The sequence below is a fragment of the Schistocerca piceifrons genome, chromosome 7 (genome assembly GCF_021461385.2).
Source record: "Schistocerca piceifrons isolate TAMUIC-IGC-003096 chromosome 7, iqSchPice1.1, whole genome shotgun sequence".
NCBI classification, from domain to species: Eukaryota; Metazoa; Arthropoda; class Insecta; order Orthoptera; family Acrididae; genus Schistocerca; species Schistocerca piceifrons.
The window spans coordinates 231016232-231041775 of NC_060144.1; the positions used below are offsets into that span (position 1 = coordinate 231016232).

At 40.9% G+C, this 25544-nt stretch overlaps 1 protein-coding gene across 1 annotated transcript in view; it reads left to right on the forward strand.

Annotated features, from left to right (window-relative positions):
- The window catches only part of LOC124805579 (myrosinase 1-like), a 72834-nt gene that overhangs the window by 16294 nt on the left and 30996 nt on the right, over positions 1 to 25544 (forward strand). Inside the window, exons 6-8 of the mRNA XM_047266146.1 lie at positions 4358 to 4452; positions 4608 to 4755; positions 21048 to 21163. Of these exons, the coding sequence (XP_047122102.1) occupies positions 4358 to 4452; positions 4608 to 4755; positions 21048 to 21163 (359 nt within the window). The remainder of the gene's footprint in view (positions 1 to 4357; positions 4453 to 4607; positions 4756 to 21047; positions 21164 to 25544) is intronic.

A 25544-nucleotide genomic window follows, 5' to 3' on the forward strand; every position in this document is an offset into this window, starting at 1 on the left:
AAACATCAAATCTCCGACATCGCTGCGGCCGAAAAAAGATCCTGCAAGGACGGGACCAACGACGACTGTAGAGAATGGTTCAACTTGACAGAAGTGCAACCCTCCCGTAAATTGCTGCAGATTTCAATGCCGCTCCATCAGCTCGTGTCAGTGCGCGAATATTCAAAGAAACAACGATATGGGCTTTCGGAGATGAAGGTCCACTCGCGTACCCTTGGTGACTGCACAACACAAAGCTTTACGCCTTGCCTGGGCCCGTCAACACCGACAACGGACTGTGGATGACTGGAAACCTGTTACATGGTCGCACGAGTCTCGTTTCAAATTGTATCAAGTGGATGGACGTGCACGGGTATCGAGACAACCTCATGAATCCTTGGACCTTGCTTGTCAGCAGGGTACTGTTCAAGTTCGTAGAGGCTCTATATTGATGTAGAACGTGTGCAGTTGCAGTGATATGCGACCCGTGATACTGGTGACACGTAAGTAAGCATTCTGTCTGGTCACCTGCATCCATTCATGTCCTTTGTGCATTCCGAGGGACCTGGGGTATTCCAGCAGGACAATGCGACCACCAACATATCCAGAATTGCTACAGACTTTTTCCAGGAACAAGCTTCCGATTTTAAACACTTTCGCTGTCCATCAGACTCCTCTGATATGAACATTATTGAGCATATCTGCGATGCCCCCTCGTACTCTTAAGAATTTATGGACAGCCCTGCAGGATTCATGTTGTCAGTTCCCTCAGCACTACTTCAGACATTAGTCGGGTCCATGCCAAGTCGTGTAGCGCTACCTCTGCTTGCCCACGGGGGCCCTACATGGTATTAGGCACCTGTACCAGTTTCTTTGGCTCCTGAGTGGAATATTGAGTATGGAGTCATTCTCAAAGATATAATGAAATATCAAGTGACTTGGAAACACTGTCGCATCATATTCTAGTGTATTCGAACACTTGTACGCAAAATAATAGTTCGTTAAAATGATAATAGAAGAGACAAAATGGTTCAAATGGCTCTGAGCACTATGGGACTCAACTGCTGTGGTCATAAGTCCCCTAGAACTTAGAACTACTTAAACCTAACTAACCTAAGGACAGCACACAGCACCCAGCTATAGAAAATCCCTGACCCCGCCGGGAATCGAACCCGGGAACCCGGGCGTGGGAAGCGAGAACGCTACCGCACGACCACGAGATGCGGGCAAGAAGAGACAATTACAAGACAAATTTTGTTCAACCTGGGTTATTTAAAAGTTTCACTGGGTAATATTCAAGCTTATAATTTGTGTCAGATATCCAGGCTGTATTCGTAAAGTAATCATCCTCTCCAGTTTGAACTGCTTGCTGGGCTAAACAATAAGCAGAGGCCAGTAGGTACAATATTTGATTTAACCCAGCTATTACGTTCGGATCTATATGACCTGAAATGGTTATAATTTTCGCTTCTTATTATTTAAATATCCAAATAACCTTGTGAAATTTTGTAACTTTTTCTGAAAATGCAATGGCAGTATGTGGTTAAAAAAGTTTTAAAGCGTTTTAAGCCATCTGGTCATAAACCTCGAGAGTTGCACTCAAACTGTTCGGGTCATTGTGACCCGACATTAATATGATTACTCTAAATTCAAATACTTTCTGGTAGTCTCTTATTTTATAGTAGTAATGACTTTCATTGTTCATACATACTCTCAACATTCAACAAGTCAACAAAGGCACTGCGTTTACAACAATGGAAGTGTCATTACGACTTGTCAACTGTTCGAATTATCCGTTTTCTCTACTCAGTTTGTATTCTCCATAATTTGCAATGAGTCTGAATTGTGACATAATAGCGATTACATCAGTTACTGGCGCTGAGTTGGAAGAATCGATAAATATCTCAACAGACGAAAGACATGTTCTCCATAATTTGCAATGAGTCTGAATTGTGACATAATAGCGATTACATCAGTTACTGACGCTGAGTTGGGAAAATCGATAAATATCTCAACAGACGAAAGACAACTTTCCGAGTTCGAAGATTATGTCAGTAATGCATCAGAAAGTGCGTGGTCCGATGACATTGACGACAGGCCTCAGCTTGTTCAAAGTAGTGTACAGACTTCTGTTTTTAAAAACTGAAACCCGTAATGGCAGTTGCAACCACCAGCACAATACAGCCGTCTGCCTGCTTCGAACTTCGTCGGGAGTACCCCGGGAGTTATCAAGTATGTCAGCAGCAGAATAAGTGACGTAAGAAGTTCATTTGGAGTATTATTTTCTACAGCACATCACAGTGTAATAATAGAGATGTCAAATACTAAGCAGCAACGAGTTATTGTGAACAATGGAAAAACATTGATGATTATCTTTTTTTCGCATACTTAGGACTCCTGCTCCTTGCTGATCTGTATCCCTCACATGAGAAATCTACAAAAAGTTTGTGAAATAAGAATACTGGGTGGAATATATGTCGAGCAACAGTGTCCCTAGGAACATTCTGTAAAATATCGTTCGCCTTGCGAATTGATAGGAAATCCACAAGAGAGGAAAGACGACATACTGATAAACTCACCGCAATTTGAAGCATCTCGAAGAATTGGTTAGAAGTTCTTCCTACACAGTATAATCCAGGGGAAAATGACAGCGTCGACGACCAGCTTGTAGCATTTACAAGCCGCTGTCCATTCTAGCAGTACATCCCATGCAAACCGGCAAAATATGGGGTCAAGATGTGAACTCTGTTTAGCGACAAATCTTCACGTATACTAAAAGCCCAAAGGAGAGTGGAGTGCCACCAGAAAAAAATCAGGGAATGAAAGAAGTTGCTGATCTTACCTGTGATTCGCGAGGTCAGAATGTAACACGTGACAATTCTTTTACTTTGTACAATTTGGGACAGCTGCTCCCGAAAAGGAAACTGACAATTTTATAAACCATACGTAAAAGCAAGCCAGAGACTCCACAAAATATGACCGACAAGGAGGTTCATATCTTCTCATTTTAATTCGCAAATGACGCTACGATGGTCAGTTATATCCTTAAGAGAAATAAGAATGCCGTGCTACTGAACACTCTCCACCGTATTGGGGAAATAAGCGCAGGGCTGATAAGAACCCAAGAATGGTTTTAGATTATAATTCAACAAAAGGGGCTGTAGACAAGCTCGATCAGCTAACAGGTACATATATGTGTAAAAGAAAATATAATGGATGGCCTATGACAGTTTTCTACAATATTCTTGCTGTTACTGCTTATAAAGCAAATCTCTTGTGGACTTCGATTGACCCGTTGAGAATGGTCAGAAGCATCCAAGATCCTGAAGGAGTGGCATGTGTGGCTGAATAAATATCAACAAGAAACTCAACTAAAAGTGCACGCTGTATGTTCTGTCCTTCAGGCAGTGACAATAAAATGAACATGTTGTATGGAAATGGTAATAAACATTATGCAAAATACACGTTGATTATGGCTCACAAATGTTCTAAAAATAAGCATGAGTAGGATTTTTTTTACCATTTTATTATGTCGCGTCATACTGATCTGTAAAGTATCTTTGTGTAGTAAAAGAACAGCAGAGTTAAAATGTTCATCTTATCTTATGCGTATGTTGGATACTTTAGAACCAGGGAAAGGTCCCCCAGTGGTTCATCAGATATCTAGCAATCTGGAAACAGAAGGTAGTGCTCAATAAATGTGGAAGAGCTCTGAACCTCACTAGAATTTCAGGCTCGTGATTACATCTATTATTTCTTTTTGTACATGAAACAAGTTTCGTTCTCATAGATGACAGTCGCACCGCAAATAATTTAACTAGTACTATAGTAAGTAGTTGATTATTTGGAATAGAACATGTTGGATCAGTTTCAGTCAATAAATTCTAGAAAAAGTGAAATGTTAGTATGTACTTAGAGTTTTATGTAAACAGAACATTTTAAGTTCCTTTCGGTGTAAAATATAAATTTTTACGAAACATCTTGCATTATATAGTAATGGGCAGAAATGTCAATCATAGAATAGTGTCTTCTTCTAAAGTATGAACCGATAGGAAGTAAGTAATCTCTCTTGAGCTTACAAATGAAGCATAAATGTTCTGAGTAAATTATTTGTTAAGGCACTTTTTTGAATTACCCTATAATACTTATACACAATAATATATATATATATATATATATATATATATATATATATATATATATTGTAATTATGCCAAGAAACACACACGGTGTCTTATCCGAGAACTCTGAATACATAAAAGTTATATTTGACACACTAGCTGTACTATTTTGTGCATCATGTCAATGACTATACATTATGGTCTATAGTAATATAATCTGATAGCTATATAAGTCATTGTCTCGATATGTTTTACAGGTAGCGTGGGAATTACGCTTAATATGGATGGGCTTGAGCCAATGACGAACTCGACAGAGGACGTAGAAGCTAGTGAAAGAGCACGACAGTTTCAGGTGGGTACTGCAACTCTGCCGTCAAGCATTTGCGACTTTTCAGTGTGTTGCTAGCCGCTTAGAGGTTGCAAAAGATACTAATCACTTCACATACATGGCCTATAAATAAAATAATGATGTCTGTTAGGAAAGTTAATGTGTAATTTGTTCTGCAGCTGGGTCTCTACGGACACCCTATCTACACTCAGAGTGGTGATTATCCGGCAGTGGTGCGACAGCAAGTGGATGGCAACAGTGAGGCTGAAGGACGACCCCGATCAAGGCTGCCAACCTTCACACAGGAAGAGGTGGAGTACATTAGGGGTGAGTATCGAAATACATAGCACTTGATGGGAATCGAGATCGATAAATGTTATCCCGCACTGTCCAGAAATGATTCTCCAATAAATTGTTCTCACATGTTCTTCATCTTAGATCATTAGTACCAGCGACATTTTCTGAGTGAATAATGTCACATCCGAAAATGTACGGTAACAGCTACTGCTTTCCGAAACTCTGGAACTTCTCAGAACTCATAGGCATCTTTGATACCAATATACTGAGTAGAACCACGCCCGAAGAGAATAACAATAGATTATTCGTTAAAACTTCGAACAATAATCAATTAAAGGAATTTGTTTCACAGTTTGAAGCTGTATGATGAGAAAGTATTCTTAATAAATTTTAAGTGCCAAGTAAAAGAAAAGAGAAGGACTTTTAAAATGTCTCCAAATAGCTTTCGGGAAAGTAGCCGTTCGACACCATCAATAGGTGCCGATATTTTGACAGGTGAAGACCTCGTGATCCTCAGGGCGCAAATACTAATAGAGGGAGCTGAGCAGCGAAGTTAAAGACATCGGTATGCGGGGCGTATGCAGTAATACAACAAACAGGAACGGTAAACACTAGCGCCACTACCGTGAAGCTATCGATATTGAATATTTCTTAACAGCGGGAGAGCAAGTAGCGGGATTCCCAGCAGAATGATAACGGAATCGCCCATGTCTATTCAATTCTATCTCTATCGACTCTGTGCCTCTCGTTTTGTGCTGTGAGACGTGTCATTGTTTATTGTCCAGTTGGAATAACGTTTCTGTCTAAAGTTTTGTTGCGTAAAACCTCTTTTTTTGTGAATAGTTGGTTAGTATTTAGTACAGTCTTCTAAAGAATCACGTACACATCGTTGCCTTTGTGCAGTGGCGCCGCCTGATGACTAAAACTGAAATCACCCTACATGGGCGCTAAAGCGAACCGGCTCAGCCGTCCTGAGTTGTCGTTGACGCATCTTCTTTATTGGTCGACTTATATCTGCTCCTTATTGATGCTATGGATTTTTTATTTTGCACGTTTTATATATATTTGACAGACGAGTTGTGTGATAACCGTCTTTCTTGTTTGCGTCTTTGCCCTGTCCTGCTGGCCTGCTTGGTTCTTGGTGCTCATACAGTAGTATGACACAGTATTCTTATCTTCCCTACTGAATGATGTGGTTGAATGTGCGTGATAACATTTCGTGTGATTACGACCCTGATTTTTATTTGTTGATGGAACACTAGCGCACGCAACAGATGACAAGATACACACACAGGACCAACACACTCAGTAACTGCTAGCTTTCTTTCAGGCCTGCGACCATATCCCTAATGAGTTATCAAAAGAATGGAAGCTAGTTGATTTGTCATTACTTACTAAGATAATAAGGGGGTTCTTACTCTTACAGTTATGGATCTCAGCTTTTGAGACGACAGGTAATTGTGTGACTGAAATTTTACTGCAAATTTTGATCTTATTATTGAACATAATCTGGTATCACTGGTCCATACTATTATCGATACTGACAAGTATTGAAGCAGCTAATTGCTCTCGTATTATCAGCCGATCAGGTTTCACACTATAGGGAGGCTGAAGGGAATTCATTACGACAGACCAGGGCACAACCCTTCCATTCATCGCCACGCTGAAGTACACCGCGATGCACAACGCGAAATGACGCTGCTACACAAATTAATGCACAAGCGCGACGGCAGAGAGCTTTGAAGCTAACCATAGAGATGTTTGAGCACATAATTTTCAAGTACGCTCGTGAGACGAGCGAAAGAGGTGAAGTTTGGTTCGCGAACTGTATCTAGTACGATATACAGCATTTCACATGTTACCACCTTCCAGACGGAGCGTCTACGCACTGCGTCCTGTCCTCAGCACGTCCCAGCTACTTACTACCCGACACGCTACCGGCCGACCATACTGATCGTTGTTCGAACTGCCACGTTCCTATTGGGTGAACGCCAGCCTCCGCCCTCTGCAATCCTCAGAATCGATCTTTCCGAAGTGCCTCAAGCAATCCCTGTGTTTAACATCCTTAGTTTCTCTTTTGAGAAGCGTTCTGCATCTGCTGACAATCCTTTTAAACATCCCTTCACCTTTCTAAGCCCAACACATTCACACAGCATGCCCTCATACGTACTGGAAAGATACAGGAAGACGAGGAAATGTGACACATTGAAACGCACTTGAAATAAAAATATTTAGTTACGTCCTAAATGTCCTTTAGCTGTGTTATTCATGAAGAGTACTCACACTATCGCTTCACAGTGTGGAGAGGCATTATTATGATTGGAACAAGTTAACAATATGTCGATGAAACTGGTGTGTTATTATATTTTTGGGAAGTGTGTAATTTTTATTATTCAGATAATACTGCTTCTTGTATATAATTGTTGTACGATCACGCAGATTACTATATGAACGATATTCTATCATTACAATATAGATCTGATGACGGCAGCTAGTTACTATCAAAACTAGTCATGAAATAAACTTTTGAGATCAAGCGATCTTGGTTTCTAATAGTATAAAAGACTGACTTCTTCAATAAATATCAGTGAGTAATAGCGCACACTGTTCAAGAATCACAAGTGGAGGAGGTAGACTTGGAAAAGGCCGGTAGTTATGGCAATATTTAAATTAGATTACGTCGTAGTCAGACAGTGATTATTGAAACAGATACTGGACAGTAAGATGTCACAGAGCAGATAATGACTCAGATCTCAATTTAGTAATGATGATGGGTAGACTGAAGTTTAAGAGATTAGTCAGGAAGAATTTACCTGTAAACAACAGAGATAAAGAAGTAGTAAGGAACGGAGATATACGCTTGAGTTTCTAGATACTGGGATAAGGAAAAGCACAGTAGGCAGTTCAGTTAAAGAGGAATGGATATCCCTGAAAAAGGCAATCATAAGAGTTGGAAGGAAGAACACAGGTATAAGGAAGGCAACAGCGAAGAAGCATGTAAACCAAAAGAAATACTTCAGCTGATCGACGAAAGAAAGAAGTACGGAAATCTATAGGGAAATCCAGGAATAAGGAAATGTAAGTCACTTATTAACGAAGTAATTAGGAAGTGCAGAGGCGTTAAGGTGGAATGGCTGCCTGAAAAATGTGAAGAGAAAGAAGTGATGGTCGGAAAGACTGACTGGCATATAGAAAAGTCAGAACAACATTTGCTGAAATTAAAAGCAAAGATGGCAACATTAAGAGCGCCAAGGGAATTCCGCTTAAATGCAAAATGGAGGGGGAGGGGGGGGGGGGGAGGAAACGGATAGTTGGAAGGACTAGATTGAAGCCCTCTATGAGGGGTAGGACTTATCTTATATGGTAATAGACGAAGAAGCAGTAGTCGGTAGGGATGAGATCGAAGATCCAGTACTATAATGAGAGTTTAAAAGAACTTTGGACGACTTAAGATTAAATAAGGAAAACGGGATACATAACAGTCCATCTCAATTTCTAAAATCATTTGGGCAAGTGGCAACAAAACGACTATTCACGTTGACGTGTAGACTGTACGAGACTGGTGATATACCACAAGACCTTCGGAAAAGCATCATCCACACAATTCCGTAGACAGCAAGAACCGACAAATGCGAGAATTATGGCACAGTCAGCTTAACAGCTCATGTATTTAATTTACTGGCGTGAATAATATACAGCAAAATCTGCAGTTGAAGATGTTTTAGATGATGATCGGTTTGACTCTAAGAAAGGAAAAAGCACCTCAAAGGCAGTTCTGACGTTGCAGCTGTAATGGAAGACAGACTGAAGGAAAATCAAGACCTTTCATACGATTTGTCCTTCTAGGAAAATCGTTCTACAGTGTAAAATGCTTCAAGATGTTCGAAATTCTGGAAAAAATGCAGATAAGCTATAGGGAAACCAAATAATGTAAAATACGTACAAGAACCAAGAAGGAGCAATAACACTGAAAAACCAACAACGAAGTGCTCGGATTAAAAACGGCGCAAGGCAGGGATGTTGTCTTAATTTTCAAGAGTGTATTAAAATTTAAAGGATTTCAGTAATACGATTCGCTGATGAATCATGAGTGAAAGTGAAAAAAATGCCATGATCTATTCAATGGGACGAACCGTCTAATAAGTACAGAGTACTGAGAGTAAATCGAAGAAAGGCGAAGATAATGAGAGGAAGCAGAAATGAGAACAGTGAGAAACGTAAGATTAGAGTTGGGTAAAGGAGCTCTTGTGATAGGCAGCAAAATAACCCATGATGGACGGAGCAAGGAGGACATAAAACGTTGACTAGCTCTGGAAAAAAAGGTATTCCTGGTGATGAGAATTCTATTAGTACCACACATAGGCCTTAATTTGAGGGTTTCTGAGAATGTACGTTTCGAGTACAGCATTTTATGGTAGTTACACATGGATTGCAGGAAAACCGGAGCAGGAGAGAGTCGAAGTATCTAAGATGCGCTGTTGTAAATGAATGTTGAAAATTCGGTAACTGATAAGGTAAGGCTTGAGGACGTTCTTCGCAGAGTCGGCGAGGAAAGGAAATTATGGAAAACACTTACAGAAACAAGGGGCGGGATGACAGATTACCTGTTCAGACATCAGGGTAAACTGTCGTGGTACTGGTGGGTGATGTAGAGGGTAAAAGGCGTAAAGGAAGACAGAGATTAGAATATAAACAGTAAAGGCGTAGATTGCAAGTGCTACCCTGAAATGAAGAAGTAAAGAAGTTGGCACAGAAGAGGAATCTTGGCGGGTGGCATCAAACCAGCCAGAAGACCAATGACACAAAAAAAAGGATCTTGATAATTCAGTCTCAACGGTTTCATTAATAATTCTATGCCAGTAGCTGGAACTGCATTTTACAATCTCTGTACTGTTGTGTTCCATAGGAATGCCAGTGTCAAGGAAATATTCATCAACAGGACATATTTTTCGGTTGTTGTTAGCGCATGTGACACACATGCTAAGCACCCCAGTCCTCCGCTATCCTGATGGTCCGACCAATATATGACGTACCACAACTGCAAGGGGTACTGTAGACACCCGCATTACGCAAACCAAGATCGTCGCTTAGAGATTTTAAAATGGGCCCTAATGATGGGTGGTGGTCGAAAAACACAATCCACACTATGTTTCTGCAGAATATGACCAATCCTGTTGGGAATAGTAGCTACGTAAGACAAAATTGCCATAGGTTTTGCTGCCACCTCGTTCATTTCGTCACCCATTCTACTGACTGTCGGCTGTGAGAGCAGTCTACGACCGTTCTGGCGTAAGGTGACTTCTAGATGAGATAATTCAACAGACAAACTTTCAGCGTCTGAGACAAAGTCGGTCTTGTTGCTTTTGTGGTCTTCGGTCTAGAGACTGGTTTGATGCAGCTCTCCAAGCTAATCTATCCCGGGAATGTTTCTTCATCTCCAAGTAAGTACTGCTCAGTGTATTCATCTCTTGGTCTCCCTGTACGATTTTTACCCTCCACGCTGCCCTGCAATACTAACTTGGTGATCACTTGATGCCTCAGAACATGTCCTAACAACCAATCCCTTCTTCTAGTCAAGTTGTGCCACAAATTCCTCATCTCCCCATTTCTATTCAGTACCTCCTCATTACTTATGTGATCTACCCATCTAATATTCAGCATTCTTCTGTAGCACCACATTTCTAATGCTTCCATTCTCTTCTTGCCTAAACTATTTATCGGCCATTTTTCACATCCACACATGGCTGCACTCCATACAAATACTTTAAGAAAAGACTTCCTGACACTTAAATCTATACTCGATGTTAACAAATTTCTCTTCTTCAGAATGTCGGCCTTATGACCCAAGAGACAAAGTTTCACATCACGATGATCAGGGTGGTGACAAATACGATGCTGAAGTTCAAAATTTCCACACTCTCTTATTGCATCTGTGCCTTGAAAAGGAGAGTGTGTGCATCAGACGAAATGTCGGCGTTTTTCGATTATGACGCCGGTGAGCGTTCCAGTAAGTTGTCCGAATATTTCTCACGCCGGAAGAATCCTCTACAAGGAGGAAATGTATTGTCGCTTGAGGAAGGATTGGCTGTACTAGACTGATATTGCAAGGTGTTCTTCAGTTATGTTACCTTATCGCGACCTCAATGTTGATCCAAAGTTGTGCATAACACTAATATCCCGGCGCTAATAGCATCAAGCAACGTGTTCGGTCAGATCTTGTTCGTAACACGATCCATTATGCTGGCCGAGAGTCTGTCTCTCTCTTTCTCACCGAAGTAGTTGCTTTAAAAAAAAGGAACTACTTCGATGAGAAAACTGCGGCATTTTCCATGGATTATCTGGCCTTTGTTTCTTGGTCCTAGTGTGACTGGGAATTCCGTTCTGTAAGTGCCTGGCATTGGTCTATGTTTGAACGTTTCCATGTCTCGGAATTTAATACATCTTGACGTACTGTAATCAGCCTCACAGAGAACGCTTTGGACGAGTCATCTTTATCCGTACCAGGGGTGTAAAAATTTGCAACGGTAGCTAATCGTTTACCAGACGCTTATTAAACAATCTCCTCAGGCTCCAATGTCATTTGTTGATAAGAGCACGTTCGTCCATGAGTATTATAGCAACACCTGAGAGGGCTTCCTTTTGTTCACTGACGGTGGTCCTGATATTATCTTGCCCTCGAACGAGAGCTATTCTACAGTGGCACTGAACAAGAAGGGTTACGGTCAGGTGACGCAGTCTTTACTCTCTAATCCAGTGAATCGCCGGCTTGTGCAGACCCAACAAAAAAGGAGGAAGACTAACAGCCTCCTGAAGAAAAGATCCTTGTCGCGAGACACTATCCGAAGTCTTCACTGTTATTGTGCTTTTCCCCGCCAGACCATGCACCCGCGTGAAGATCAAGGAGCAACTGGTTATTTTCAGCTCTATTCTCAGTTACACTGGTACTGCAATATACCGTGTTGCAAAACACCTTGTTAATCTGTTGAGTTCTCTTAGTAGTGCATCATATCAAGAACTCGGCGGATTTCTTTGGTCGATTGGACTAATTGCTTATGAATGAAGCTGATATTTTCATATGTTTCGATGTGGATCTCTTTTCACTCCGGTTCCTCTGTTTGATTCGTTACAGCTAACTGAGGTAAAATGCTGTGTGGCTAGGGCCTCCCGTTGGGTACACAGTTCGCCTGGTGCAAGTCTTTCGAGTTGACACCACTTCACCGACTTGCGTGTCGATGGGGATGAAATGATGATGATAAGGACAACACAACACCCAGTCCCTGAGCGGAGGAAATCTCCGACCCAGCCGGGAATCGAGGCCGGGCCGTTAGGTATGACATTCCGTCACACTGGCCACTCAGCTGCCAGGGTCTGACAGCTAACTGAGGTTACCTTTAGTGTTGAATTAACTATCCTACATCGACACGTGTTGGCTTCCACTTACCTTTAGGGGTTTGGTGCCTCAGTCTACAAAAACGCAACCCTTACAGCATCGCTTTGTTGTGAGTCTGTCTGTCGTCTTGTCTGTCCGACTCTTAAAAACCCTTTTTTCTCAGGAACGAGCAGCCGCATCAAGTTCACATTTATGTCCCACATTGAGATCGATGGCCCCTCGGTGGAGGAAAAAATTTAAGCATTTAAGTCAATCAAAACATACAGCCATTTATGTCACAAAATTTGATACTCGATAACTCACCCATCAAACTCTATAGGGTACTTCCCGTTGACCTATAATTATGAAATTTTGCGAGAAACAATGCTCCACAGTACAAAAAATGAAAAATCACATAATTGTTAATTTATAAATATATAACAGAAAAAATATTTTTGTTTGTTTTTTAATCCGTCTGTGTTTGTTTGTCCGTCTGTTGGGACCCTTCTTTATCTGGAACAATTTTGTGTGTCAAGCTCAGGTTTACGTCAGTTACTAAGGTTAATGGTCCCTTGGCGATTTAAAAATTGTATGCTTCTAAGTCAGTGCAATCAAAATAATTTTTTTAATACTCGAAAACTTACTCATCAAAATCTATTGCGTATTTCTCGTTGACCTAGAATCATAAAATTACACATGAAGCTGGGTCCACATTACAAGTATAGGAAAAAATCCGAAATTGTTAATTTCTAATCACATAACACGAAAAAAAAAATTTGTCATGGTTTATGTCTGTTTGTTTTTTCGCCAGTTAAGACCATTTTACTCTGGAACAGATTGGCGTATCAAGTTCATATTTATGTCTCATGTTAAGGTCTTGGCCTCTTCGCGCTGTGATAAATGTAAACTTCTAAATCAGTTCAGTCAAATGATACAGCCCTTTATGCAATGTATTTTGATAGTCGAAAACTCATTCATCAAAGCCCGTATGGTACTTTCCGTTGATCTAGAATTAAGAAATTTGGCAAGAAGCAAGATTTCACAGTACAAGTCAAGAAAAGCTCCAAAATTGTTAATTTTTAATTATATCACACGAAAAAAAAACATTTTTGTTGTCATTTGTTATTCAACTTCAGACCGGAAATTGCAATATTCTCAGAAGTCTATGTATCCGTGGGACCGCTATCTTGCCAGGATCATATCATGAATATTCTGAATTCTCTGAATGGATAAACTGCCTCTACAAATAATTAAGTTTGTACGGAACTCTCAGTGCACTTGCCCAATTTTTGTTCATTGACCAATGCTATGAACAGACAATTAGAGATGCAATGGGGAGCACTTTGTCTCCTATTATTGCCAATCTTAGAAAATCGAGGAACGTGCTCTTAAGCCGGCAGCACTAACACATGTGTGTTTTCTAAAATACGTGGGCAATATTTTCGTTGTTTGGTATCATGGAACCGCGATTTTACACTACCTTTGGGAGCATCTGAATTCAATCCACACGAAATTCACTTCGCTATGGAGATGGATGTCTTGGTAATGAGAAATGCTGACGTTATCTTGGGTCGTGCTGTACACAGGAAGCCAACTCACACTTTTTTATCTTCTGGCTGGCTGTTGTCACCAGCTGCTTCAGCGTAAGAGGGTACTTGGTACCTTGATCCACACGGCCCTCTTCATCTCAGTTTCTAAAAGCCATATGAGATATACTATCTCTAAGTCACCTTTCACCATAATGGTTATAGTGACAGATCAGGAGCACTTTGTACTATCGGCCAATCGTGAATTGGCAGAACGAAAACAATAACGAGGAGACAACAGATCGGAGGCATTTTTGGTTCTGTTGTGTGCTGTCCTTAGGTTAGTTAGGTTTAAGTAGTTCTAAGTTCTAGGGGACTGATTACCATAGATGTTAAGTCCCATAGTGCTCAGAGCCATTTTTGAACCATTTTTGCTTCACGCACAGACTTTCCTACAGGACTGGCCATATTCTGCTGGCACATGATGTTAATTGTGCTTTGACCACCATCTAAGTTTAGGGACCTTTTATGATCTCGTGATCTTACTTTTCATAGGGCGGGCATCTACCACATCCGTTGCAGTTTATGTCGTACACTGGTCAGACCTTCAGGACAATGTAAGAATAGTGAATTGAACATAAGCGCCACACACACTTATAATACTCGATTACGTCTTCTGTTGCAGAAGCAACAGAGGGACAGATATGAATGCTACTTGCTCACCCGTTGGGGTGACTGTTGATAACATCCGACGTGTGTCATCTTCAGTTGTGTGGTGGCGTTAGTGCCCCCCCCCCCCTTACCGAGGTTTCAAAATTCCTTTTCCAACTCTCTCTTGTTCCATCTGTGCCTTGAAAATGACAGGGAAGAAATTCAACTTCCACTTAAAAAAATTGGAGCATTATGTTCTTGCAGTCTATCAACTTCCAGGATGATATAAAATTTTTTGGAGTCTGTCACCATAATGGTAATAATGGCCTCACATTTCCAACATTATCGTTCTTCTTGGGATGTTAGGTATGTATCCCATACATATTTTTTTCTAATTTCAGTCATTGTGCAAAATAACTTTAGTAGCAGTTAGCCTCATTGAGGAAGGTAAACTCTACACCTACATTTACGTACACACGCCGCAAGCTACCGTACGTTGCGTGGCGGTGGGTACCCTGTTCCACTGCTAATTATTTCCTTTCCTGTGCCACTCGCAAATAGAAGGAAGGAAAAACGACTCTCTGTGTGCCTCTGTATGAGCCCTAATTTCTGGTAGCTTATCTTCGGGGTCCTTACGCGAAATATATTTAGCTTGAATAGTTCTGTAGCCAGCTTGGAACGCCGGTTGTCTAAATTTTTTCAACACGTCTCCTCGAAAAGAACTCGTCGTCCCTCCAGAGATTTCCATGTGTTGTTCGAACCTACCAGTAAGAAATCTAGCAGCCCACCCCCGAGCTGCTTCGATGTCTTTGGTTAGTCCGACCAGGTACCGGTCCAAAACATTCGAACAATACTCAAGAATAGATCGGACTAGCGTCCTGTATGCGGTCTCCTTTATAATGAACCACAGTTTCCCAAAAGTATTCCAATAAACCAAACCCGACCATTCGCATTTGTGTTCCATTCCATATCGCTTTGCAGCGATACGCCCAGATAATTTAACGAAATGACTTGTGTCCGAAAAATACGATTTAATTTTTCCTACTCATCCTCATCACCTCTGATTTTCCACATTTTAGAGCTAGCTGCCATTCATCACACGAACTGCAAATTTTGTCTAAGCCGTTTTACACAATCCTACAGTCACTGAACTTGCAATCCTTCCCGAACATCACAGAATCATCAGCAGATAACCGAAGATTGTTGCCCACCGTGTCCGCCAGAACTTTTACGTATATAGAAAATAATATGGAAATGCCGTGTGCCTAGGGCCTCCCGTCGGGTACACGGATCGCCTGGTGCAAGTCTTTCGAGTTGACGCCACTTCGGCGACTTATGTGTCGAAGTGGATGAGATGATGATGATGATGATGATGACAACACAACACCCACTCCCTGAGCAGAGAAAATCTCCGACCCAGCCGGGAATCGAACCCGGGCCCGCTGGTACGATATGCCGTCGCGCTGACCACTCTTCAACCGGGGGCGGACGTAGAAAATAATAGAGATTCTATCAGAGTTCCGTGGGGCGCTCCTGACGATAACCAGCAATTCTGGATGTGTAATATGCTTATGTACGGAGGGTGAGTTTCTACAGGATCTGGATTTTCAAGACCGCCGGTACGTCATAAAATATGTCGCCCCGAGACGGGGAATGTATGTCAGTATAAGGATAGGTTCTATGAAGAAAATTTAACGGAGGAACTGATCATAGATGAATTTTTCGATTATTAGGATTGAAAATCAAATAGTTTAGAAATAAGAGGCAATTGGTGACGCTCTGCCATTATTTGACTAACATACAGAGACGAAAATTTTGTATACAGGACAATTTTGCTAAATAGGTATAAGCTGTTGGGAACAGTCCATAAACGATAAGAAGTATAATAGATCACATGAATGTATGGCCGCGAGTGCATTCGAATGGAGGTACGTGCACTTGAAGATGAAGTTTTTTCACAGTGTAAGTTTCCATGATTGAAAACACACATGAGAACTCACCAACTTCGTCTCAACTAGTGTGGTATTTCATCCTCCTGACAAAGATGAGTTGGTCGCAGCACAGTTTTAGATGTTTCAAAGGCATTTGATGCTGTTGACCATATGATTCTACTATAGAAGTTAGAAGGAATTAAGGGGCGTTGGTAGGATGGTGTGGGTATGTGGATCCGTGCCGGAGGTGGGTGGATATGTAAACGATGTAGACAGGCAACTTCATGTTGAAACCTTTTATCAACAATTGTAAACAAATTTAGAGCAGTGTGTTCGCAACAGGCAGACAGCAGGTCGTGGACAGTGACCCTCGGACCCAGGCGCGGTCCGCGGACGCGCAGACACAGGCGTTTTTCGATGCGGGAAGCGAACGGCTTTATGTTCCCACTGCTCTGTGGCTGTCGATGCTGGCTACATCGGGACGGCAGACCAGCGACGGGTACTGAAAGATAGGAAGGCTTGGACAAGCAGGACTGCTCCGGGTGTTGAACATAGGTCTCACACTTCGGGAAGCGGCTCTGCCAAATTGGCTGGACCTCACTGATCGTCTCAAGCCACTTGGCCGTGGCAAAGCGGCTTGCTGCCGGGATTCCAGGCAGTCACGAAGTTCACGTTCTGGAAACAGCCGTGGTGTCTGCGTCATTGGTACAACGCTGGCTGGCACACACACGACGTCATATTACTATATAACTCTTCGATGTGCTTTCCTGGGGGATTTCAATACCTCTGCGTCGTTTCAAAAGCCCTCGCGCTTAAGACCATGCTGTCGTGTGCCCACAAGAATTTTTCATTGCCATCGTCATCATCGACAGGCCACTCATGTGTCGTCATTTAGAAAGAGGTCGAATTGACACTGAGCCAACAGTGAAGGGTTGTTGTTTCGGCATGAGTCCGGTTGCTGCTGCTGGTTATGCCTTTTGAATGTGACGGAGTAACATATCGTTATATTTCCTGCCCGTTGTACTGTACTGTAAGCATCTAGCTACAACAGAGGCACTGGTGTATCAATCACTGTTACAACATTTTTACATTCACCTGCATAAATTCCCTGTAAACAGTTCTTGTCTAACATTTCCTCTTCATGTCTTCCTACCATTCTTATACTATATTATGGACACTGTTTCACTCTTACAATGCTCAAGCACGGAGTACCTTCCTTTTCGCACAACTCTACGTCACTGACTGAGACTGAATGACTTCTTCGTTGTTGCCGACACAAGTACTGCGGACTTGTTGGTTGAAGGAACGTAAATGTGGGATACGGGCAACTCTTCGTTTGAGGTGGTAGCGCATCATTACTTCAATATGACACAGGCAGCAGACGTGGATGTTCCTATGGTGGCGATCTCTAGTTCAATATTTTTTAACATGGTCGAGCAGGTGTTGCGGCGTCACATGACCATTTAATACAGCTATCATCTGATCCAGTGAAGCAAGAAATGTGGAGTAGAGGGTGGAAGTTAGTTTTTGTTTCGTTATGATCTCGAAGGGTGGATCTGGCAGGTAGATAAAGAGTAGTTGATGTTTAGGGGTGTGGTTCCAGTGACAGTGACAGCTAACCGGAAAGAAGATCCTGAAGTGTCACATGTACCAGTTTGTCAGCAGCCATTTTCCCTGCAGCTCTGTTCGCTATATGCCGTATAAACAACTTTTCTTGCAGCTGGTGCAAATAACAACAGGTTTTGGTGCTGACAACAGGAAGTGTGCTGCTATCTTTTTGAAGAGTTCGGCCTTACTTACTTCAGAGTGCTTCTGAAATATACCACTAAGTTGTTCACCGTAATATCTAGGGGGATCCACTTTTCTTTAACGATGAACTAAGCCTTTCTGAATGTCGATGAAGGAATGATCATCCCGCAAATTATCATTGCACATTACATATGATCAAGTACCTTCTGCGGAATTCAAGCGAGCTACACTTTTAACAACTGTTTGCTACTCCAGTTCTCTAAGCTTGCGGCTGTATGCAAAACATCAGAGAAGACTAAGACGTATTTCCCTGGTTTAAAAGTAAATGGGGCAACAAATTAGTCGTACTATCCTCAAGACGGGAGCAGACGCGGTAGAAGTAGACCCTTATTCTCTTTCACCCTTTAAACCATGTATTTCCCAACGCAATGATACATAACAAGATTGAGCTTTCGCTACCTCACCCGGAATACGCTGAATCGTCTCTTGCGTTGTCACTCTTGGATCGACAGACATTTTTCTTACTACTACCACCGCATGCGCTAAGTAACCCTAAACGGAAAAGAAACGAAAGGTAGAAAAACAACCACACAGCCTAAAAAGGAAGTCTACAGTTACTTGAATTCCTCCATCCTCAATGTATTTTTTTCTGAGAAGAAAGTTACTCCAAAAGCTATGCAATGTAAAATGCTAACACCTTCTTTTATTTCTGTGCTCAACATCTCACTTGTTATAGAGGGATGCTGACTCAATTTTGGACGCTAGGAAATGGGAAGTTGTTGTGTGGAAAATATGTAACAAAATATCGATGCTATGGTAATGACATCAGTTGGTAGTGTGTGTAGTTCTACATTATAAAGCCATGTGTGAGAGGAGTGGGTGGGAATGAAAAATGAATGAATAGTGTAGTACAAGCATTTTACATTATTACATAACTCCATTGTAAAACAGCATTGTACACAAGGGATACACAGACTGAGGTAGCGGTGTTGTAAACAGACTGTGCTTGTATTCGGGAGGTTGGAGGCTCCGACATGCATCCGGCCATTCTGGTTCAGGTTTTCTGTGATTTGCCAAAATTACTTCAGACAAATGCCAGGGCGGCATCTCCTATAAGGGAACGATCGACTACCTTGTCACACCAGTCTGTAAGTATGCATAACGTTATTTTTTGTTGTTCTTAAATTGCAGTAACAAGACATTTACAATATGCTAGAAAACGAGATCTATGGATCAATAAAACTACTATTACTACAAGACATTATCACACCTCTGTGAAGGCAGGAATAAAAAACTGTTTTGAGAGGACGGTAAGTTTCGGTACGTCATGTGTCAGTTACATGAGAGTGTGGGTGGCGACAATGACGTTGCCTTGTATTTTCTCTGACCACCAGTTGTCAAGGAAAAATTCAACAAATGTTCACAAAGAAACAATTTAAAAAGTGCATGTTTGCAGAAGTGGTAACAGTTGGAAACGAACAGATTTTATATTATCGTGACAAACAAGCAAATTACATAGAGAAGATTTCTCAAAATCTTGACTAAGATTGCTTTGGAGTCGGTTGCCCTGCACATCTATTCGCCCAAATCAACACAACAACTTTCCACCTTTCATCATTAAGAACATAAAAAACTCAACAAACAATGCTTTACATCCACACGGTAACAATTATTGAACTACATGTAAAATAACGTAAATTATTTAGAAACTACGGCGTAGACATACTTTATTCAACGTGTAAACGTCACTACAGGTATTCGGATTTAAGTTACGAAATGTTCAATATGCCTGCCGTCATTGGCGATGATGTGGTGCACACGAATAGCGAAATTCTGCATGACCCGCTAAAGCGTCAGAATATCGATGGTGTCGATGACCTCCTGAAATGCTGGTTTCAGCTCAGAGATGATATTGGGGTTATTGCTGTACACCTCGGTTTTGACATAGACTCACTAAAAGGAGTCGCATTTTTGGAGATCTGAAGAATATGGTGGCCAATAGAGGCCAATGTCTCTGGTTACTCCAGAGCCAGAATGCGGTCCCCAAAGTGCTATATCAGGACTTCAAACACTCTCATGCATCGATGGGGTCTAGCTCCATCTTGCACGAACCACATCTTGCGACAGTGTCACTTTGGATAAGGGGTATGAAAACGTCTTCCAAAACCTTCACGTACCGTTCGGTAGTCACGGTGCCATCAAGGAATATCGCACTGATTATTCCGTGACTGGACATTACTCACCACACAGTCACCAGTTGATGGTGAAGAGACTTCTCGATCACGAAATCCGGATTCTCAGCCCCAAAATGGGCCACTTTTGCTTATTGATGAACGCATGTAAATGAAAGTGGGCTTGTTCGATAAACCAGACCATGCATGCATATTAATTCCAATCATGCCCTCCCTCGGTGCAGTTTGAATGTCCTAACGCAAACCGTTCAGAAGTTATGGCTATTGTATTTCATAGAGTTCAACAGTTGTCACCCTGTAAGTAGAAGGTCTTTCTCCGATGTTAAACATTGTTACAGCAGCGTTGTAGACACACACGCTGCTTTAAAGAAATAAGAACAATGGCCGTCCAGAAATTGAAGTGATGCGATTAAAAAAAAATAATAATAATAATAATAAAAAATTTTAAAAAATCTGATAATACAAACTATTAGAAATCTGATCTGCACTTCACATTCCTTAATCTTGGTATAGCACGTAACTATCAACCATTGCAATAGTTGTGTTCTGTAGCACTCTGTGCATGTCCTTTACCCGTACAAAGCGTTAAGAGAAAGAGTAATTTCATCCACTTCCATTTGGTGTTAATTTAGCGCGTAGTGAACTACAAGATACGATCTCCGCTTCGACCTCAAGCACCTACTATAATCTTTAACACGTCATTGGTTCCTTCGTAATGTACCTGTCTTTATAATACACGTAAATTATTATTCATATTCGGTTTCCACAGCGCCGTTGCTGAGGCATGGAAGAATGCGTTACATGAGGGAAAGTCAGACAAAACTGCAGAACTTTGTTGTTAATGTTAGAGCTGTCGTCTCAGTTTATCAGGAAACTGAAATAGACAAATTATACCTTGTTACAGGTTCAGCGGACTTCTTCTCAATAAACCACTACAACACGACTTTCGTGACGCCAGGACTCACGGGCGATTCACCTTCCAAACTGCGTGACATGGCTGTAAATAGATCAGAGGGTCAGGTAAGTTTAGTGGAAAAACGTTTGAGGCAGGCAAGTGTTCATAAATTGGTGAGAAGTGACATGTTCACCTCGAAGGTAAAATAGATCGAATGTTTGATAATCAGATATTTCACTGGAAAATTGTCATAGCTGAAATCATCGAGCTTGAACTCGTGCTGTCCTATAACTCTTCACTTTTAATAACACAATATGTTGCCGAAAACAAGGTCTTCCAATTGGAAATGGGTTAGCTGGAACGTAGCCTGATATATTTATTAATGACGTGCAAAAATTTTTTAAAAATAAATTCTCAAACCGTAAACATCACGTAATTTACTATAAAAGTTATGTAGGTGGTATGTTGCTTATGTCAAAAGGTAGCGCAAACTATATCGATGCCTTTGCACGACAACTGTGTCGTATAAACACCAAAAATTTATCGTATCACTGAAACAAAGGACAATAACTCTATTAACTATTTGGACCTGACGATCTCTTAAACTAACAATACACGTAAGTCAGAACTTATAGGGAGACGTAAGTGCACTTGTAATATTATTCATGCCAAGTCCTATCGCTCACTGCGTCATATAGGAGAACTTTTTGCCTCTATGATACACCAAAAGATATAGCCGTGGAAAACGAGTACACATTCATCTTTGTCTTGAGACCGTACAATAAGATAAAGAATAGGAGCGTAACCATTCAAGAGCACAAGAAGCATTAAAAGCAACAAAAATTTGCCCCGATGAGATACCATGGAAAAAGCGTTTCTACAGCTGGAGAAACAGCTTCAAAACAGAACCATCAGATGCGCCTTTCAAATAAATAATACTCTAACAATTCTGCTTAGGTACAAGATGGGTAACAAATCTAATTTTGTATTAGAAAGACAGTTAGGTTTTTCAATATCAGAGTTAGGGGAAATGGACATCCGCAGAACAGAACTGCATCTGGACATAGATATCAATATGAGTGTTTTACATACTCCGGCAAAGGGGGGCCTATGGAACACTCTGGAAGAACTAAAGGTCTACAGCTACTAAAGGCGACACCATACTAAAATTCTAAATTAACAAATCGAATAGTCACCGGACGCTGAATGTCACTTCAGGACAGGCTACTGCAGTTCTTGCAACTCCTAATGTTCTGAAACTTAGCCCACTCATATAGTAAATATATCTTTATAAAGATGGAGTGAAAGGTTTTTTAATTCGTTCATGTAGTTGGGAAAAAGAAAAAACCAAGATCTGCCAACAAGTCTTATGTTGCCTCTACTTTCTGAATGCAAGAAATATTAATAATGTCGGACTTCTTCCAACTTTTTTCTCAGAAGCTCAGTGTCTCGTGCTCCGAGAGCTTTCAGAGCTATGTCCTTTTGAAAAAAGAGCTATGTACTTTTGAAAAAAGAGCGCAAGATTCTCCACAGATTCCATTACTAGAACTTTTATCTGCACCCAACACCAACGGCGCTACAGTTTTCCAAATTTTGTGAAAAATGGCGAAATACGTAGTTTCTGAGTACTCCTATTTCCGTTTCTGTTTATGAAGTAGAAATGTATTACATACAACGTTTCAGATTGGAAATGAACATTTCAGTTTCTGATTACAATTACTTCATCTGCAACGGGGTGAATCTTAGGAACGGTGAGACAGATTCTTCCAGTTTGTAACATCGTCAACCATTTCCTCAATAATTTCCATAAAATATCCTTCAGTTTCGTCATTTAAAATACTCTGGTACGTTTTCGGGGTAAACTAGACTGTAGTTGTTGCCAACGGACGCAAATTTCAAATCTGCTTTTCTACAGGACCACGCTCCGCCTCATCTCAACTTACATGAGCACGCAACAACGTGAAGAACTCACTCAGGTGCTGAATCTTGCCGCGTTATGACGCTCGGACCTTCAAGAGGTTTCCAGTTTCCTATCCAATTTTTTAATTGCTGGTATTTCCGTAAAGAATTATATTTCTCAACATCTTCTGTGGGTGCGAAGATTCAGTTCGCTCTTTGTGGCAAACTTAGCCAATAGCTGTTACTGCAAGACGTCAAGTATGTGGGAACTGCTGACAGCTCCACTTTACAATGGGATAAAAAATTGTCCTCCAGCTGTTATTAATTCTTCGCTCGTAGAGTCTGCTTTCTTCAACGTGCCATGTGCTGAGTTTAGGTGTTATTTTCCTCCATAATATTCCAAAACTTCGCTTTTTCTTAAACGAAAGCAGAGGATGTTCTATACATCCACTAACAGCGTGATTGGACAAAATCTGTTCTTCCGAATTGGTCTACAAGTAGGTAAATATTGCCTCCATCCCTTCATCTATTTCTGTTGCAGGTAGGTACCCTAGTTGAGTGACCTCAATACGGTAGTTTGTAGGGTTGGGAGAGAGCGCTAGACCTTGGGGTATGGTGTATTTTTAATATTTTGGAAAACGAATGGCGACTTTTAAGTAGCCATAAAAATTCTAGTTCCGTTCCACTAACCAGATTAATTGTGACTTTTAAATCATTTTCGTGACAGAAAAGTACTTGACTACACATATTTTTCTTTCCCTGAAAGCTAGGGACGCCTCTACCCCCAACCCGCACCGCAACCCCCCCCCCCCCCCCCCCCCCGCCACCGCTGACACCGCCGCCCCCTAACCCCATGAGTATGGGTGTCCTTCCCATCTTTCTCTCAAGTAGTTGAACTACGTTGAAATACACTTCTGTAGCAAAATATGTGATACTACCCACCTGCAGCTACCAAGTCATTCACGTTTTGAATTTAATCCACCTCTTGTTGCCAAGTTCATCACCAAGTCATTTAGCTTATTTTGGTATTGTAGATTGAAGCTGCAATGTCATTCCTTTCTTAACAAAATTTCACTTGGCATGCGGCAATTTAAAATACTTTCTTAAAAAGTCATCAGGCTTTTCTTTTGCAAATAAGATGCACTGGTCTTTGAACTTCCGTTTTCCCTGCCACCGACGTGACACGCCTGTTGGTTCCTTAGGATGCCGAATGCTAGTTGCTATAATTCCCCCATGAACGTACTTTTTATAGCATAATTCATGCTTTGTCACTTTACTAATCCTTTTCAATAGCATGTGTAAGCAAATTCCTTGCTGCGTTTAACACTATTATCCATTAGTGTTCTCAGTCCTTTCTTTATCATAACAGATTCATCACTTATCATATTTTTTTAACTAATAAACGTGAATTATCGGTATACGGACTCACTTTCAGCATCACAGTGTCACTAAAATATACCGAATGTAATCAATTACATTAATCCACGTACCTTATTATTTTGTGCCAATAGTTCTGAGTGTGATGTAAAAATTAGAGAAAATTGCGCTAGGCGCGCCATGGAATAATGCAATGTTGTCCGCTAAATAAACGTTCCTACACACTTTGTGTTATTACTGATCATTAACGTCATTGTTTGGTAGATCATTTATGACACCTGTAAGCACTCTTATATGCAAACAAGAAAAAAAAAAAAAAAAGGAATTCACGCGATCCCTACCTGACTGTGTTACTATGTAGGTACTGACAGTAATCTGCGCGATGCGATATATACTGTCCGTGCACAAAAGTCCAGTTGTAGTGTACAACACAACGTACAATATACTTCACTATATAAACAGAAAGTGAAATAAAAGTGCTATAAACTTGGTATTTTTACTATTCTGCACAAAATTTTAAAAATTATAATTTTGTGACGAACTGTAAAGCCATTAGTATTGGATGTAGAGAAACAGTTGTAGCAATCAAATTTGTTTAGAATTTTGTGCACTTTTAAAAAGGAATTAGGCGCTGAAGCCCTAGGTGCTCATGGGTCTGAGTTTTCTCGAAACAACTATAAAAAAGTTAGACATTTTCAAAATTTTTGGACAATAGGAACTTCAACCAACATGAATTTTAATTGTAAAAATTTCCATGGGGTCTTGCCACTGTAGGTGTTGATTTTAGTCTTTGACTATGCCTATTTTGGGAAACTATTTTATATTTGTTCTGAAGAAGGTGTTGATACCCACGCTGAAACCTAGGTAAACACCAGGTAGTTTGTGCAATCGAGGTGGATTCTTCATAATTATTTCGATACTTACGATTGCTGACGCGCTGCAATGCTGAAAGTTCTTAGCATAAATTTTGTTGACAAAACTTGATTTCCAATACTTGCCTGTTTAGTCTCATGAATTATTGACCTAGCTTTGAAGCCTGCAAGTCTGAACTCATATCTTTATTTAGGTTTTTAATTATCTTTGGAGTTTTGAAATCCAATTAGATATGAAACCGTCCACAAATACCAATAAAATATAAGGAGTAAAAATTAAGATTCCTGTAAGGAAAGTATTGACTGGTACACGGCTGGGCTCGGTGTAATGCTCGCTCATTGCAGAGTTCGACCACTT